Below are 14,168 nucleotides of genomic sequence, written 5' to 3'. Positions count from 1 at the left end.
TTGGCCTGCCACGTATAGATTTTTTTTCCTTTCCCTTGGGGAATACACAGTGTTTCAGGAAGTAATATCTTTCACCGAATTGTGAGGATGAAGTCTCTCCCAGGAAGGGGAGGACGAAAGGGAGGAGACAGTCATAAATGACTGGAGAGAGAATAATGGGTGGACAGCAAGAGAGAGAAAGGCAGTAGGACACACTGCCTGAGCGCATGAGAGCATCATGTGTAAGATTGGTGGTGGTGCAAACTCAAGGGAAACTAACAGCATGGAAGAGAAAGAAACAGGTCTGGAGGACACACCAGGGAGGGGAAGGGGAAAGAGATACCAGAGAGAGAGAAATTACCCATCAGTTTGCTACTTATAGAGTGGAATTCCCTGAGTTAGAATTTACCAGTCAAAACATGTGTAACAGGTCACTAATGGACTAGGATCAAAGAAGCTTCCCCCTGCAAATAAGATTGTTATTTGGCACACCCTGGAAATCTCCCATTCTGCTGAAAGAGAGGATGAATTTCTCACGAAGGTTAGCAAAAGAACCACCAAGTCCAAAGTCGTAGGTTGCCTTTGAGCCTGATCCTGGAAAATCTAATTCAAAGGAATAGTGAAGGCTTACATGAGGAAATTTTACTGAAAAGTTTAACCTATACAGTAGAACAAAGCAGTATAGAGGTGTCTGACTGTCAAGAAGCACACTTCCTTGCTATCCCCCCCCCCCATATTCTAATTGACATTATTCTGAGTTAAACCATTGGTCCACCTAGGCCAGCACAGTTTATTCTGACTGCAGGAGACTGCTCTTGACTGGAAATGCTAGGGATTCAAACTGGGACTTCACTTCAGGGATACAAAAAGCATATGTTCTGTCCCTGGGCTAATGGACCTGCTCCCCCTTCAGAGTTACTTAATACATATTGGAGGCTGGTCCCCAAATGGGAGTGGGGCACTGCGCCAACAACCTGTCTGCCTCCACCTCCTCCTTTTTATCTACTATCAGTCGAAGGTCCGCTCTGCCTGTCACTGGCATCCCCTTCTGTCCTACCATTCCCAATGGTCACCAGCCACCACTGTTAATTCAGCCACATAGGCACCTGGAAGTTCAGTTTGAGGCATAGTGACAAGAATGATGTCTGGTGGACTGGATTCAACACTTCCTGAATATACCACGCAAACATGGATTTTTGCATCAGGCACTGACTTGAACATCCTCAAGCAGTACAAGCTTCCATTTTGTTTCCATAAACAAAGATAACTGAAATGTGAGGGACTGCGGCTCATGAAATCTTTGAAGCAAGAGGGAGGGAGAAGGAGAAGTACGATCAGCAGTCAAGGAGGTGAGTGAGGACTTCTGTGCTTTCTGTAACATCATTTCCTCCCCTTGCCTACCAGAAGTAGAATTTTATACAGAATAAACAAATCTGTGGAAATTTGACCAATCTGCACAATATATCCAGGTTCCAGAATTCATCTTTCCTCATAACAGATTTTTTTTAAAAGCTCAGAGTCCTTGGGTGTGTGACATGTTTTCCATTTTTCTGCTCTGCACACCACAGGGCACAAATTGAAACAAGATGGCATGACATGTAGTTCGGCTCCATCTCACTTCCTCTACTGAAAGTCTATAGTTCTATTTTTAGAGGCTTGGCCTGGATTTCAGAGACAAAACACTGCAGGATCACACATTCCATTTGTGAAAGCAGCATCTAAGCCCAACAGCCCACCCCAAGTGATACTGTTAAAACATCAACAACAGAAGACACACAAATCCCAAATGAAACAATTGCAGTTATTGTATTATTTTCTTTAATCTACTATATAGGTTAAATGAACTGTGGCGTATTCCATCTTTCATAAACCTGTGAGGAAGTGTGATATAGGAAAATAAAAATATATTTCCACCTCAGTTCTAATATTTACTCAGACACGTTCCATTCTTCAAAAGGGATTTTTCCAAGTATTATGACAGCAGTCAAAAAATGAATGTGAACATCTCAAAGCATATAGCTAATGCTCTGCTTGTTCACCACAAAGAGACACAATAAAAAGAACAATCTGTATTGATTGACCAGGATTAACTTTCTCTTTGCTTTATATTTGTATATTTAATTGCATAACCACAACCACTGCTGCTGCATTTCCTTTATTTATTTCTCATAATAGTTGTTAAGGAATGAATGCTTGTATCTGAGAGTACTGTAGAAGTTAATCAATAATACATATATGCATGGTTCTACATTGAACCCATTAGAATACTACAACTTACGAACCTCCTGATTTAATTTCTACTATAAAATAAATGTTTGCCATAAGTTACAGAAAATGCAGAGCTGCTGCCAAAAAAGCAGCCCTGTGTCAAAATCTCCCACACCCCATTCATAATATGATGTTCAATTCAGTTTCTGACCTGGCATTTCTTGGCCTTGGCCAGCAGAGTCATTGCTGGGCAGCAGAGGCGAGGCAATGAATGGTCAGCATTATGGCATCAGGGCATGAACTAGATATAACATCTAACAGGGGAAGACTCAACATGGGGCTACTTTCTTGAGCAACATGTGTGTGTTTACATCACATCTAGTTTTGCTCTCAGGTAAGCTAACTATGCCCAGTTCCAGTCAAAATACACTTCCCATCCATTTCATCCTTAAATCCATTTCATCCTTAAATCCTTAAATCTCTCCTATTCACATCAATGGAAATTAAAAGCACTTGACCTTTTAACCCCTTCTAGAGATGGGGTTGGCTATATGGCTTTGTTTTCATACTAGAGTGACTGTGGCCCACCAAGGTGTATTAAATTTCCACAGCCAAATGGATATACCCAGGAGCTAATAGTTAAGGTATAAATTAATATCTGTAAAGATCAGACTGGATCAGACTGAGATGGATCTAGACCAGCAGTCTTTGGAAGAATCACTGCAACCACCAAGCACAAAGTGGCCTACCAGAAATTGGCAATTGCCTTGAAAGTTCGTATTAAAAAGGAATTGGTTGTAGTTCAAGTTCATCCTGTCCAAAAAGGAACTAGTTTCACTTAAAGTTCATAATTTACAAAATGAACTAGGTTAGTCCAGGCTCACAAAAAGTTCATCCTTAGCATGCATGCATGCGCACACAGAGCGCATTCAGAAAGCTACAAGCTCCTCTGCTTGTATAGGGTGCAAAACTAAATTAGGATCCACACACAAGTAATAAGACGTCTCACAGACAGAAGACTGACAGGTGAAGTTTTGCCCATAATTGTATTTTCATATTAGAAAATGCTTACCCTGTTTAATTGTTGCCTGTCACGCTACTGTTAAAGGCACACGGCATCATTCGCTTTGACCCTGTACCTCTTTCTGCATGCTGCTCCTAATGGAAGACCTCACATCTCTTCAGCAGGGAAGCCTTGGGAAATGCCTCACATTCATTTCTTCCACATTCCCGTTTAGTAACATGGATTGACTAAGAATCCTTAGCAACAGCAGTGCCTCTATATCTCCCTAAAAAGCTTTAGAACACTGCCTCCATGTTTGCTTTCTAACTTTCTTTATAGAGATCCAATATACCATATTTTCCCATGTATAACGCCCCCATGTATAAGATTCCCCCTATTTTTGGGGACTCAAAATTAAGAAAATGTACTATGCACTATCCGTGTATAAGATGATCCCTTATTTTAAACTTCAAAAATTTAGGAAAAAATATAGTCTTATACGCAGAAAAATACAGTACTTACTTCTTTTTTAAAAAAAGAAAGCTAAGAGTCCGGCCCTCCTGTTGGGCTGGGCTTGGGGGAATTAATGTGAAGATGAACTAGAAATCATTCAAAGTTTTGGTTTTAAAATGAATGATTCAAAATGAACTTAATTCTTCTGGCAATTATGGGGACTACTTTCAGGTATAGTTCAGAGATTTTTGAACAACAAAGAATGTTCAACGACTGGTTCATTTCAAGAACTGGAAACTGGACTGTGCTCCACCGTTGGACCCCAAGGTTCCTTTTGGACAATTTTGTTGTAGAAGACTGTAGTTTGCCATAATTGGAAGTAATTTTACAATAGGTCATAATGCACTTATAAAGCATATTGGCAGCGTCACTAACAAAAATATTCAAAATTCCACCTTTTTCCATATTGCGGATCTCTGTATTTCTTTAACCTCTTCACAAATTTTAAGAAAGCACATATTCCAACTTTTTTAAAAAGGAATGCTAACCAGTACGTTTCCGAGCACAATTCAAAGTGCTGGTGTTGACCTTTAAAGCCCTAAACGGCCTCGGCCCAGTATACCTGAAGGAGCGTCTCCACCCCCATCGTTCTGCCCGGACGCTGAGGTCCAGCGCCGAGGGCCTTCTGGCGGTTCCCTCATTGCGAGAAGCAAAGCTACAGGGAACCAGGCAGAGGGCCTTCTCGGTAGTGGCACCGGCCCTGTGGAACGCCCTCCCATCAGATGTCAAAGCGATAAATAACTACCTGACATTCATAAGACATCTTAAGGCAGCCCTGTTCAGGGAAGTTTTTAATCTGTGATATTTTAGTGTATTTTTGGTTTCTATGGAAGCCGCCCAGAGTGGCTGGGGAAACCCAGCCAGATGGGCGGGGTACAAATAAATTATTATTATTATTATTATTATTATTATTATTATTATACACAATCATATTGATAATATGGCACAATTTATAATCAATACAAGGAATTCAAGTATTTTGTAATTTTCAGCACAGGCAGTGAAGATCAAACGTTTGAACCAAATTTTTAACTACCATTTCCCCACAACTGAGTAACAGCTAACTAGATAGCCATAAAAAATCTCACTGGAGAATATAAGAAAGCCCTGCTGGATCTCAACAAGGAGCCATCTAGTCCAGACTTTAACCACTGGCTAGGCAGGTTAGTGTTGATGGGCCATCCTCCATGTACTGTATTTGTCTATCCCTTTCTAATAAAGCCATCTCAGGCAGAAACTTTCACCACATATTGTAGCAATAAATTCTTTATATTAATTATGCATTATGCACATTATGCATTATGTGAAGTGGACGGTTGGCTGGGCTTTTTTTTTTTTTTTTTTTGCAATCATGAATCTACTGTCCATTAGTGTCCATGGTAGAAAAAATGATGAGAGGCAGATACAATCTATTTGCTGTTAGTTCTTTTATTCTGTCCTTAGTTTCTAAGAGGTTAGGCGCAAATTCAGTTTTGCATCTATAAATGTATTGACTTCCTTTAAAACAAAATGGACGAAGTGGATACACCTTTGGGTTATTTTTGCCACCCCAAACCCAGATACACACGCCCAAGAAAGACACATAACTTTTTATATTAAAAGAAAACCTTGCTTACCACCAGAATGGCATTAAAGTGGTCACTCTTCACCTTCTGCACTTGAATGCAAGATGCTGGCACTTGTAATAATCCTGCCCCCTTGGAAAGCTTTCCGGCATCTCCATTGGGCATCAAGTTGTTATTGCTAGGCCCAACACCCAGAGATGCCCTGTACAAATAGGTGTGCGTAAGCTTCCCCATGCCTGCAACCTCGACCATCTCTGGTGTAAAATGAGAACTTGGGAGCATGCGCACATTGTAGCGATACTTTTCATACTCATCTGTGGGGCAGCAGCAGCAGCAGCTGCATGAGGGACTAGTCCTACAGTGAAAAAGTCGAATGGCAAGAAGGAAGATTAGAAAGCCAAGGAAGACAAAGGAAAGGCAAGCTAGACCAATGATCAAGTAAAAGTTCAAGCTGGACAGCTGCTGCCCACGTGCTTCCAAGCTGTCATCAAAGTCCGGGAGCGCTTGTGGGAGAGAGTCAGCCAGCAGGATGCCCAGGGTCACGGAGGAGGAGAGGGGAGGCTCCCCACTGTCCTTTACCAAAACCACAACTTTGTGCTTGATGGGGTCACTAGACCTCATGGAGCGACTAGTCCTGACCTCTCCAGCATTGGGTGAAACTCGAAACAAACTGCTGTCGGAAGACTGCAAGAGGTGATAAGAAAGCCAGGCGTTCTGCCCACTGTCTGGGTCGTGGGCCACTACCTTGGCCACCAGGTAGTCAGCATCTGCCAAGCGGGGAACAATTTCTACCGCCACTGAGCCATTCCTGACCCCTGGGTACAAGATGATTGGGGCATTGTCATTCTGGTCAAGGATGGTAATGCTGACTATAAAGGCGGAAGCCAGGGCTGGAGAGCCATTGTCCTTGGCCTCCACTTGAAAATGGAAGCTCTGGAGTTGCTCAAAGTCAAAAATGCCCTTTGCATAGACAATTCCACTGTCTGCATCAATGGCCAAATAGCTGGTCAAGGAGCTGCCTTGGATGTCAATGTCCCTGAGTAGGTAGGAGACCCGACCATTCTCCCCCAGGTCTGGATCAGAGGCTGACACATGAAAAAGGGACACCCCAGGCTTGTTGTTCTCCATTACGGAAACTTCACGCATCTGGTTGAGGAACTTAGGGGGATTGTCGTTCACATCCGCAATGTGCACCCGCAGAGTCTTCTGAGTGGCGATGGGAGGGGAGCCCAGATCAGAGGCAGTGACAGTGATGTTGTATTCGCTGACCCGTTCCCGATCTAGAAGGCCGCTGGTGACCACACTGTAGTAACTATCAAAAGAGGACTTGAGTTGGAAGGGGATGTTGGTGGGGATCTGGCAGATGACTTTCCCATTCTCTCCAGGATCTTCATCGGTGATGCTCAGGAGCGCTATCACTGTGCCCAGAGAGGAATCCTCTGGGATGGGGCTAGAAAGAGAAGTAACAGTGATCTCCGGAGCATTGTTGTTCACATCAGTTATTTCCACCAGCAGCTTGGCTACAGTGGACATACCAAAGACCCCTTTATCTCTTGCTTCAATGAACATCTCCAGGAGGGGCTTCCGGGCGCCTAAACTCCCACTTACTCTTATCTCCCCGGTCTGGGGGTTGATGTGGAACATCTTCTGGAGCTCAGCAGGGGTGCTGTTGCTGAAGGCATACCGGACCTCCCCGTTCTGACCTTCATCTAAGTCTGTGGCATGCACCTGAGTGACCAGAGTGCCATTGGGGGAGTTTTCAGAGACGCTGGCCCTGTAGACGGAATGCTCGAAGGCGGGGGCGTTGTCATTGGTGTCAAGGACGGTGACCACGACCTGGGCGTCTCCGGACCTCTGGGGCGTCCCTCCATCTTTGGCTGTGACCACAAGCCTGTGCGTGGCTTGCTGCTCGCGGTCCAAGGGCTTCTCCAGCACCAGTTCCGGATACCTGCTGCCGTCCCCGCGCGTTTGCATTTCCAGTCGGAAAAGCTCGTTGGGGCTCAGCGTGTAGCTCTGCACGCCGTTGATGCCTTCGTCGGGGTCCTGGGCGTTGGGCAGGGTAAAGCGAGCTCCCGGCGCCAGGAACTCGGCCACGTTCAAATGGTACTCGTCTAGCGGGAAGATGGGGGCATTGTCGTTCACGTCCAGTATTTTAAACTGCATTTTATAAAGCTCCAAGGGGTTTTCTAGCACCAGTTCGTAATTCAGAGAGCAGGTAGGTTTCAGCGCGCAGATCTGCTCCCGGTCGATGGGCTCCTTGACAGACAAAGCTCCGGTGCTTGCATCGAGGCTAAAATATTGCTTGCTGGAGCTGGTGATCATGCGGAATTTCCGGGAGGGAAGCGTCGCGGCCACGATACCCAGATCCTGGGCTAGGTTCCCGACAGGCGTGCCGGGCTCCGTTTCTTCGGGGATGGAGTACTCTACTTGTCCATTGACGGTGTAGAAAATAAGGCAGCACACCATTAAATAGACCCGCATTCTTCTATCCCTGGCTTCCCCCTCAGCTCCCTGCAGACCGAGCCAACAGTACCATAATCCCACGTTCTCAGCAAATTTGCTGCGGCAGCAGCAGCAGCAGCCGAGCGCACCGGAGCAGCAGCAGCCGCAGCAGCCAGAAACCCGCTGGCTACGAGGCGCGGGGAGAGCAGGCGCCGCTCTTCTTCTTCTTCTTCCAGGCGCCGGCCGAAGTCATGGCTCGCCCGCCCGCTTCCCTTGTGCTGAGCCAGCGAGAGCGAGCCCTGCGCGAAGGCAGCCGCTGCCTTTGGCTCGGGATGAGCTCATGGAGGGGGGGCGAGGGGGAGAAGCGCTCCTATTGCAGACGCGGGGGCGCCTGGCTGGAGCACAGCGCCGCCTAGGAGCCCGCGCGCACGCCGCAGCCTCCCCAGCCCTGCCCGGACTACTGTATCAGTAGGTCAGCGCGGAAACGTCGCAGATGCTGCTGCTGCTGCTGCGGGGAAGCAGCCGCCGGAGGGGGGGGGCCGCGCTCCCCGCCCCGCGACCTGGGCGAAGGCGGGGGAGAAAAGCTTCCCTTCTCGCCACGCGCGCCGCGGCTCCGCCCGCGATGGAAAACGCCCAGCCTCGCTGCCGAGAGAGGCGGCGCCTACCTGGAAAGCGGGGCGCGATCGGCACGGATCGAAGCAGGGAGGGAGGCGGGAGCCGCCTCTCTCCAGAAACGTGACGAGAAACATGGAGGGCGGAGGGGGGAGCCGTGCGCCTCGTGCGCCTCTGCTTCTTCCCTTTCCTCCACGCCCAGTGGTGCGCGCACACACACACACACCAACACGTTGTCTCTGACCTCCATACGGCTGACTTCGGTTGGTGCCAGAATAGCACCCAAGGCCACGCTAGCTCCCCACCTACCCTTCAGACGTCTCAATAGCACCGAATGGACCTTGGGGTACCGGGAGCTTTTAAGGATGGGAGGATGGGAGCTCCGAATCTGGGGCGCTGGTGGTGGACGACGACTGAGAATCCTAGACCCATTTTCCTGGCCCCGCGAATAACAGTGGAGCTTACTTGTTGAGGCTTTAGAAGAGAATGGCTCTATTATTATTATTATTATTATTATTATTATTATTATCTCTAGCCCTTAAGCACCGGCTGCTTGAGAGTCTCGTTGTTGTGAGACTACAGTGTTTTTTCCTGGGGCGCCTCCTAAGACCGGGGCACCCCTGTGCCATAGGCTGCAATCCCGTACAAAAGCACACTCACTTGGGAGTAAGGCCCACTGAAGTCTATGGGGCCTACTTCTGCCTGGACGTAAATAAGGTTACACTATCGAATTCCTTTGACGGGATAATGAATTTATATGCGGGGAATAGGTTACTGGAGGCAGGGCAGAAGCAGAGGAAAGCTGGAAGAAGCAGAAGTCTTGGGTTTCTTGCCACCTGGCAAATCCCGAGGCTGCTCCGCCCCAGAGTAGGAGTCTTTGTTCGTACTTGCTTTACTGACATTTGCCTCGCCCCCTGGCTGACATGCCCTCGTGTTCCCGGGTGGATTTTGTGTTATGCCCCAGGGAGGCCTCTCTTGAGTTCCAGCGGGAAAATCTTCAGGACGACTCTTGGATCAGGATGAGGCAATTGTTGCAGCTTGCAAGATGTGCTTGTAAACATAACGGAGACTTGTAGCACCTTAATGCCTGGCTCTCAAACCTTTTCCTCTAGTCCTCGCTTTCAAGATAAAAATTTGCTCGCGCCACGCCAAATTTGCTAATATATTGCAAAGAAATACATTGGAAAACAAAAAGAAACAACTCTTAGCAATGATTGATTTGTAACACAGAACACAGCTACTGAATAATATGATCGTGGGACATCCAGAAAGTATAAACAATGCAGCTACATAAGAACATGAATCACCCCAAAAGGGTCTTCTCCAGCACCCGATCCAAAGGCGATTCTGGATCACAACTAGGATTATCATCAGTATCACTGGATGCTCTTGCTCTCATTTTGAAAGGGTGTCTATCCAGATTCTGCAAATAAAAAAAATATTTCTTTGATTGTCCTTGAATCTTCCCGCCACTCTTGCCATCTTCTCCTGCCCCACACCAGTGTGGCACAGCCACACCCTTTGAGAGCCCCTGTCTTAACGGCTTGGTCATCATCTTTGGTGGGTGTAGGACACACTTTGCTTTAATCTGCTGCTCTGCTTAAAACGGAGCGCCTTTGGGGGCCATTAAACGTCTCCTCATTACTCTGTGATTGCTTAAATCTGGTAGTCCTTATTAAAATGCGGCTGCATATTAAAGCTGCGTGCGAAAACTCAGGGCTCCGACTGTTGAACCACGTCTTCTTCTCTGACGCTCCAAGGCTGGCGATGCTCAAGAAGAAAGAGGACAAAGAGGACGTATCGCAGCTCAGCGCCCAAACTCCAACTGAAGGCGCTTCCGCGATTGACCGTTTGGCTGTGTAGGCACCATGCCTTCAAAGGATGCACACGGATATAGGATTCTTGGTGCGTGGGTAAGCGGGACGCGAGAGGATGTGTGCTTTAAATATACAGTATAGGGTGTGCGAAGCCTTTGCCTTCATGGAAGGGTGCAAACAGGATCTCCTTTGGGCGAGATTGAAGATGAGCTCTGAGAGGCTCAGAGTTTCAGTCCTAACCGTAAGTCATCGAAGCCCATAGAATTATTCTGGAAGAATATTTCACAGCTGCAGCTTTGAGCATTTGCCAGCCATCTCTTGGGTAGCTTTGAGTGGTGAGACTTCCTTTACACACACACATGTCCTGCATAGTAAGAAGCATTTTCTTCGCCTGGGCTGTTTCACGCACAACACCGGGTCACCGGCAGGCAACACACGCAGCTGGCCTCCAGTCCTGGCTGTCCGCCCCGATGAGCGTGCCTGCGTGGTATAGGCGTTTCCAGATCCGTTTCTGACATCCACGCTTTCTCTTTAAGCCAAATCCACTTCCAAGAACTTAGCTGCGAAGAGGCCAGTAAGTCGCCAAGAGGGTACCAAGTCGTCAACGGGGTACCAAAAATATCCACCGGCTTCCTCCGGGCAGGGCTTCTGCGCCTCTCCCGCAGTGGTCAACGTGCTGGGCTGCCGGGTTCTGCAGGTGCCTGGTCTGGTCAGGACCCCAGGTAACCACCGCTGCTAGTCTTCCTTCTTGTAAACTCGCTTGCAATTCCAGTCCCGCAATGGCTGCTGTTTCTATGACGTCACGGCAGCCACCCCTATCCTCGGCCTTGAGCTGAAAAGAGGGTTGTCGCCTCCCGCACCAATTTCCTCCGCTTCACCGACAACCCCTGGGAGCTCCTCGCATGTCAAAAGCAAGCTTTCCAATTCCACTTCACGCCTCGGAACAAAACGTCCTTCCTCGGGCAGCCTCCCTGGCGGGCATCTGGCAGAAGGCGAGAAGCAGCAGCTGCCCAGAAAGAAGCCCCTTAAACGCGCGGCTGCCAGCGGCCCCCGCCGCCCGCTGCGCCTCCCAGGAAACCTGCGGGCGGCATCTCGGCAATGGGCAGAAGAGCGGCTGCCAAGGAGGCAAACTGCGCGCCCGAGATTCGCCGCTGGATTCGGGAGCGCGTCGAGCGGCCGCTGAGCGGTGATTTACGAGTCAACCGCAGGGAACTTGATTTCCAGGAAACCCGCGGCGTCAGGACTCCTGGGCACGGAAGGGCGGCCGCGTCTCTCGTGCTGCCGCCTTGCTCCCCGCCGGCAAGGACGGCGCTACCCTCGAACTGCCCCTCTGGTAACCTGAAGCCATCTTGTAACTTGGAGCTTTCTCCATGCGCTCTCTTTTATGCCTCTGTGCAGGAAGAGACATGGGTCTCTCCCAAGGAAGACCTTTGGCACCAATGCAAACAAGTGAACCGCCATCCAAAGGAGTCCTGCGTACTGGCAACTTGCCGGCAGCTAGCCAAGTGCTTTTTAGGAAAAGGGAAGAGCTGAACATGCCGAAGAAAAGCATTCATTGCAAACCTTCCGTTTTGCTTCACCTTCTTTCAACGGCAAGATCATCCCTTCAGGTGTCACAGGAAGCTGTTGCCTTTAGCCTTCTTTCTCTTTTTGGGGTCCCACATTACAGTGGTACCTCAGGTTACAGACGCTTCAGGTTACAGACTCCGCTAACCCAGAAATAGTACCTCGGGTTAAGAACTTTGCTTCAGGATGAGAACAGAAATCGTGCTCCGGCTGCGCGGCGGCAGCGGGAGGCCCCATTAGCTAAAGTGGTGCTTCAGGTTATGAACAGTTTCAGGTTAAGAACGGACCTCCGGAACGAATTAAGTTCTTAACCTGAGGTACCACTGTACTGCTCTATAGCTAAGGCTTGCTGCTTTCTAAAATTCATCCCTTTTATTTAATGGCTCTATAAAAGACTCTTACTAAGTCCCACTGACTTTAATAGGGCTTACATCTATGCAGACATAAACAGTACTGCACTGTAAGTCTGTTCTCCATTGCTATCCATTCATCAAGCACCAAACTGATTAAAACCTCAGTTCCCTTTTGCTATTAACTCATGCTTTTTCATTCCTGGTCCCTTCATCTCAATTTTAAGGAAACATTTAAAATGCATCTTTTCTTTCTTGCATTTCACATTTGATATTCTATTTGAAAAGACTCCATTGAAATAAATGGGACTTGGACAGGATTTAGGTATCTAAAGACAAGCCCTATTCAGCTGGATGGAACTTGAACGAAGTGTGGGAGATTAGCAGCCCAATCTAGCAATGGATATTCTTACTAGTTAGCATGAGAAGGGGTTAAAGACCACAGAGCTGTACTGCCAATAGACAGACACAGATCATAGAAATGTAATTTGTTGAGAGGGCTCTGTGTGGTGTCATTTCCTCTCCTCTCCTGAGGGGGGGGACATATGGACTATTCCTTTCTCTCTTCCTGTTTCACTTTGATAAGCAATAGGAGCAGATATATATCCAACTGCTCCATCTCAGGCACATGCCTGAGGCTGTTTATACTGGAAATATACGGTAAGTATTTTGCCTGCATTTATTTTACTGCTGTTGCTGCTGAGAATGAAGGCAGTATTATGGCTTTTTCTGTTACAGATGGAACTTTAAACTTTGCTCAGCCCTACATTTTAAATGAAATGGTAAGCTGATCTCTTTGTATGTTCAATGCACACATGGGCACCTGGAGGGATAAATTGCAATTAATGCATTTTCTCCTGCCTATTAAAACCCTTTTCACATGAAGATCTTGAACCAGACAGCAAACTGTGCATGAAATACAGGTACTTCCCTGCTCCACTCTCTCTGTCTAGAAGAGAAAGGAAGGTTCTGAAGGATGACAATGAGCTGCAGAATTTGAAGTTTTCAGGAAGTGAAAGGTTTGTGTGCCCAGAGTCCTTGTGTCTGATGACAGGGACAAGTGCCGCTTCTGTCCATCTGCTAGCATGCAGGCTGCAAAGGTGGGAGGGAAAAGGCTCTTTGTGGGACTGCAGGTTCTACAAGAGAGGAAGTCTAACTTTAGGGATGGCAGAAGGTTTAATGGCATGCTGGTAGCCAGAGGTTTTATGGTGAAGGCTATAATGGTACAAGGGGCAGTTTGCTTCTCTATCTATTTCTAGGAACCACGGGAGTAGAAAGCACTTGTACTTGGGTGCTTGGGTCTTGCTTTGGGGCTTGGCACAATCAATTGGCTGGTCACAGTGAAAACAGGATGCTTGACTAGATGGGCCACGGGCTTAATACAGCAGCCTCCTCTTATGTACTTTTTGCAGAACAGCCAGTCCCTGTACCTACAGACTGCCTGGCTTAGGCAGTCAAATGCTGACTTGGGAGCTCCTCACAAGGACCAGATACTTCCTTGATGATGATCCTTCAGCAGAAGTTTGAGATCACTAAATGGCACTTGTTGCAGTTCTGTACAAGTGCAGGGGTTGCGGAGGCCAAGAGGTCTTCATTTTGCTCAGCTTGAAAAAAAATATTTGGCTGTGCTGTTTTTTTATATTGATTCTAATGAATACTGTTTTGATTTAATTTATTATTTTTAACACTGTTATATTGTTCTAACTTGTCAATACTGCTTGCCACTTTTTAATATATATTTTTAGAAGATGACAGGCAGAATTTTAAAAGAAATTAAAGTAAAATATTACAATGTTTAAAACTGAGTAATTTTTTTTATGATATCTATGGGTTGTTCTACCAATAGCAAAGGAAGTCAAATTCTGAACAATCCTGGCATTTGTTTGTTGTTTTTCTATACTCTCATGTAATTGATCTGCTTTGACATGATAGGCAACATTAAAGTGATTTCTTTTCCCATTCTGCTATTGTAGGGGGCAAGGCAATATTCTCTAACATGCAGCACCCTGGCCAGCAGAACAGTCCTGTGCATGTTTATTCAGAAGTTCTAAAATGTTCATTTGGACTTTCTCCATGTATATAGTACTGCAGCCTTAGACTGATGTATATGAAT

At 47.0% G+C, this 14,168-nt stretch overlaps 1 protein-coding gene across 1 annotated transcript in view; it reads right to left on the bottom strand.

Annotated features, from left to right (window-relative positions):
- The window catches only part of LOC307219547 (uncharacterized protein), a 103,985-nt gene that overhangs the window by 71,848 nt on the left and 17,969 nt on the right, over positions 1-14,168 (bottom strand). The window contains exon 2 of the mRNA XM_079982802.1: positions 5,320-7,959. Within this exon, the coding sequence (XP_079838928.1) occupies positions 5,320-7,959 (2,640 nt within the window). The remainder of the gene's footprint in view (positions 1-5,319; positions 7,960-14,168) is intronic.

The sequence above is a fragment of the Podarcis cretensis genome (assembly GCF_951804945.1).
Source record: "Podarcis cretensis genome assembly, chromosome: 7".
NCBI classification, from domain to species: Eukaryota; Metazoa; Chordata; class Lepidosauria; order Squamata; family Lacertidae; genus Podarcis; species Podarcis cretensis.
The sequence above is the reverse complement of the archived record's forward strand: the minus strand, read 5'-3'. Positions and strand labels throughout refer to the sequence as shown.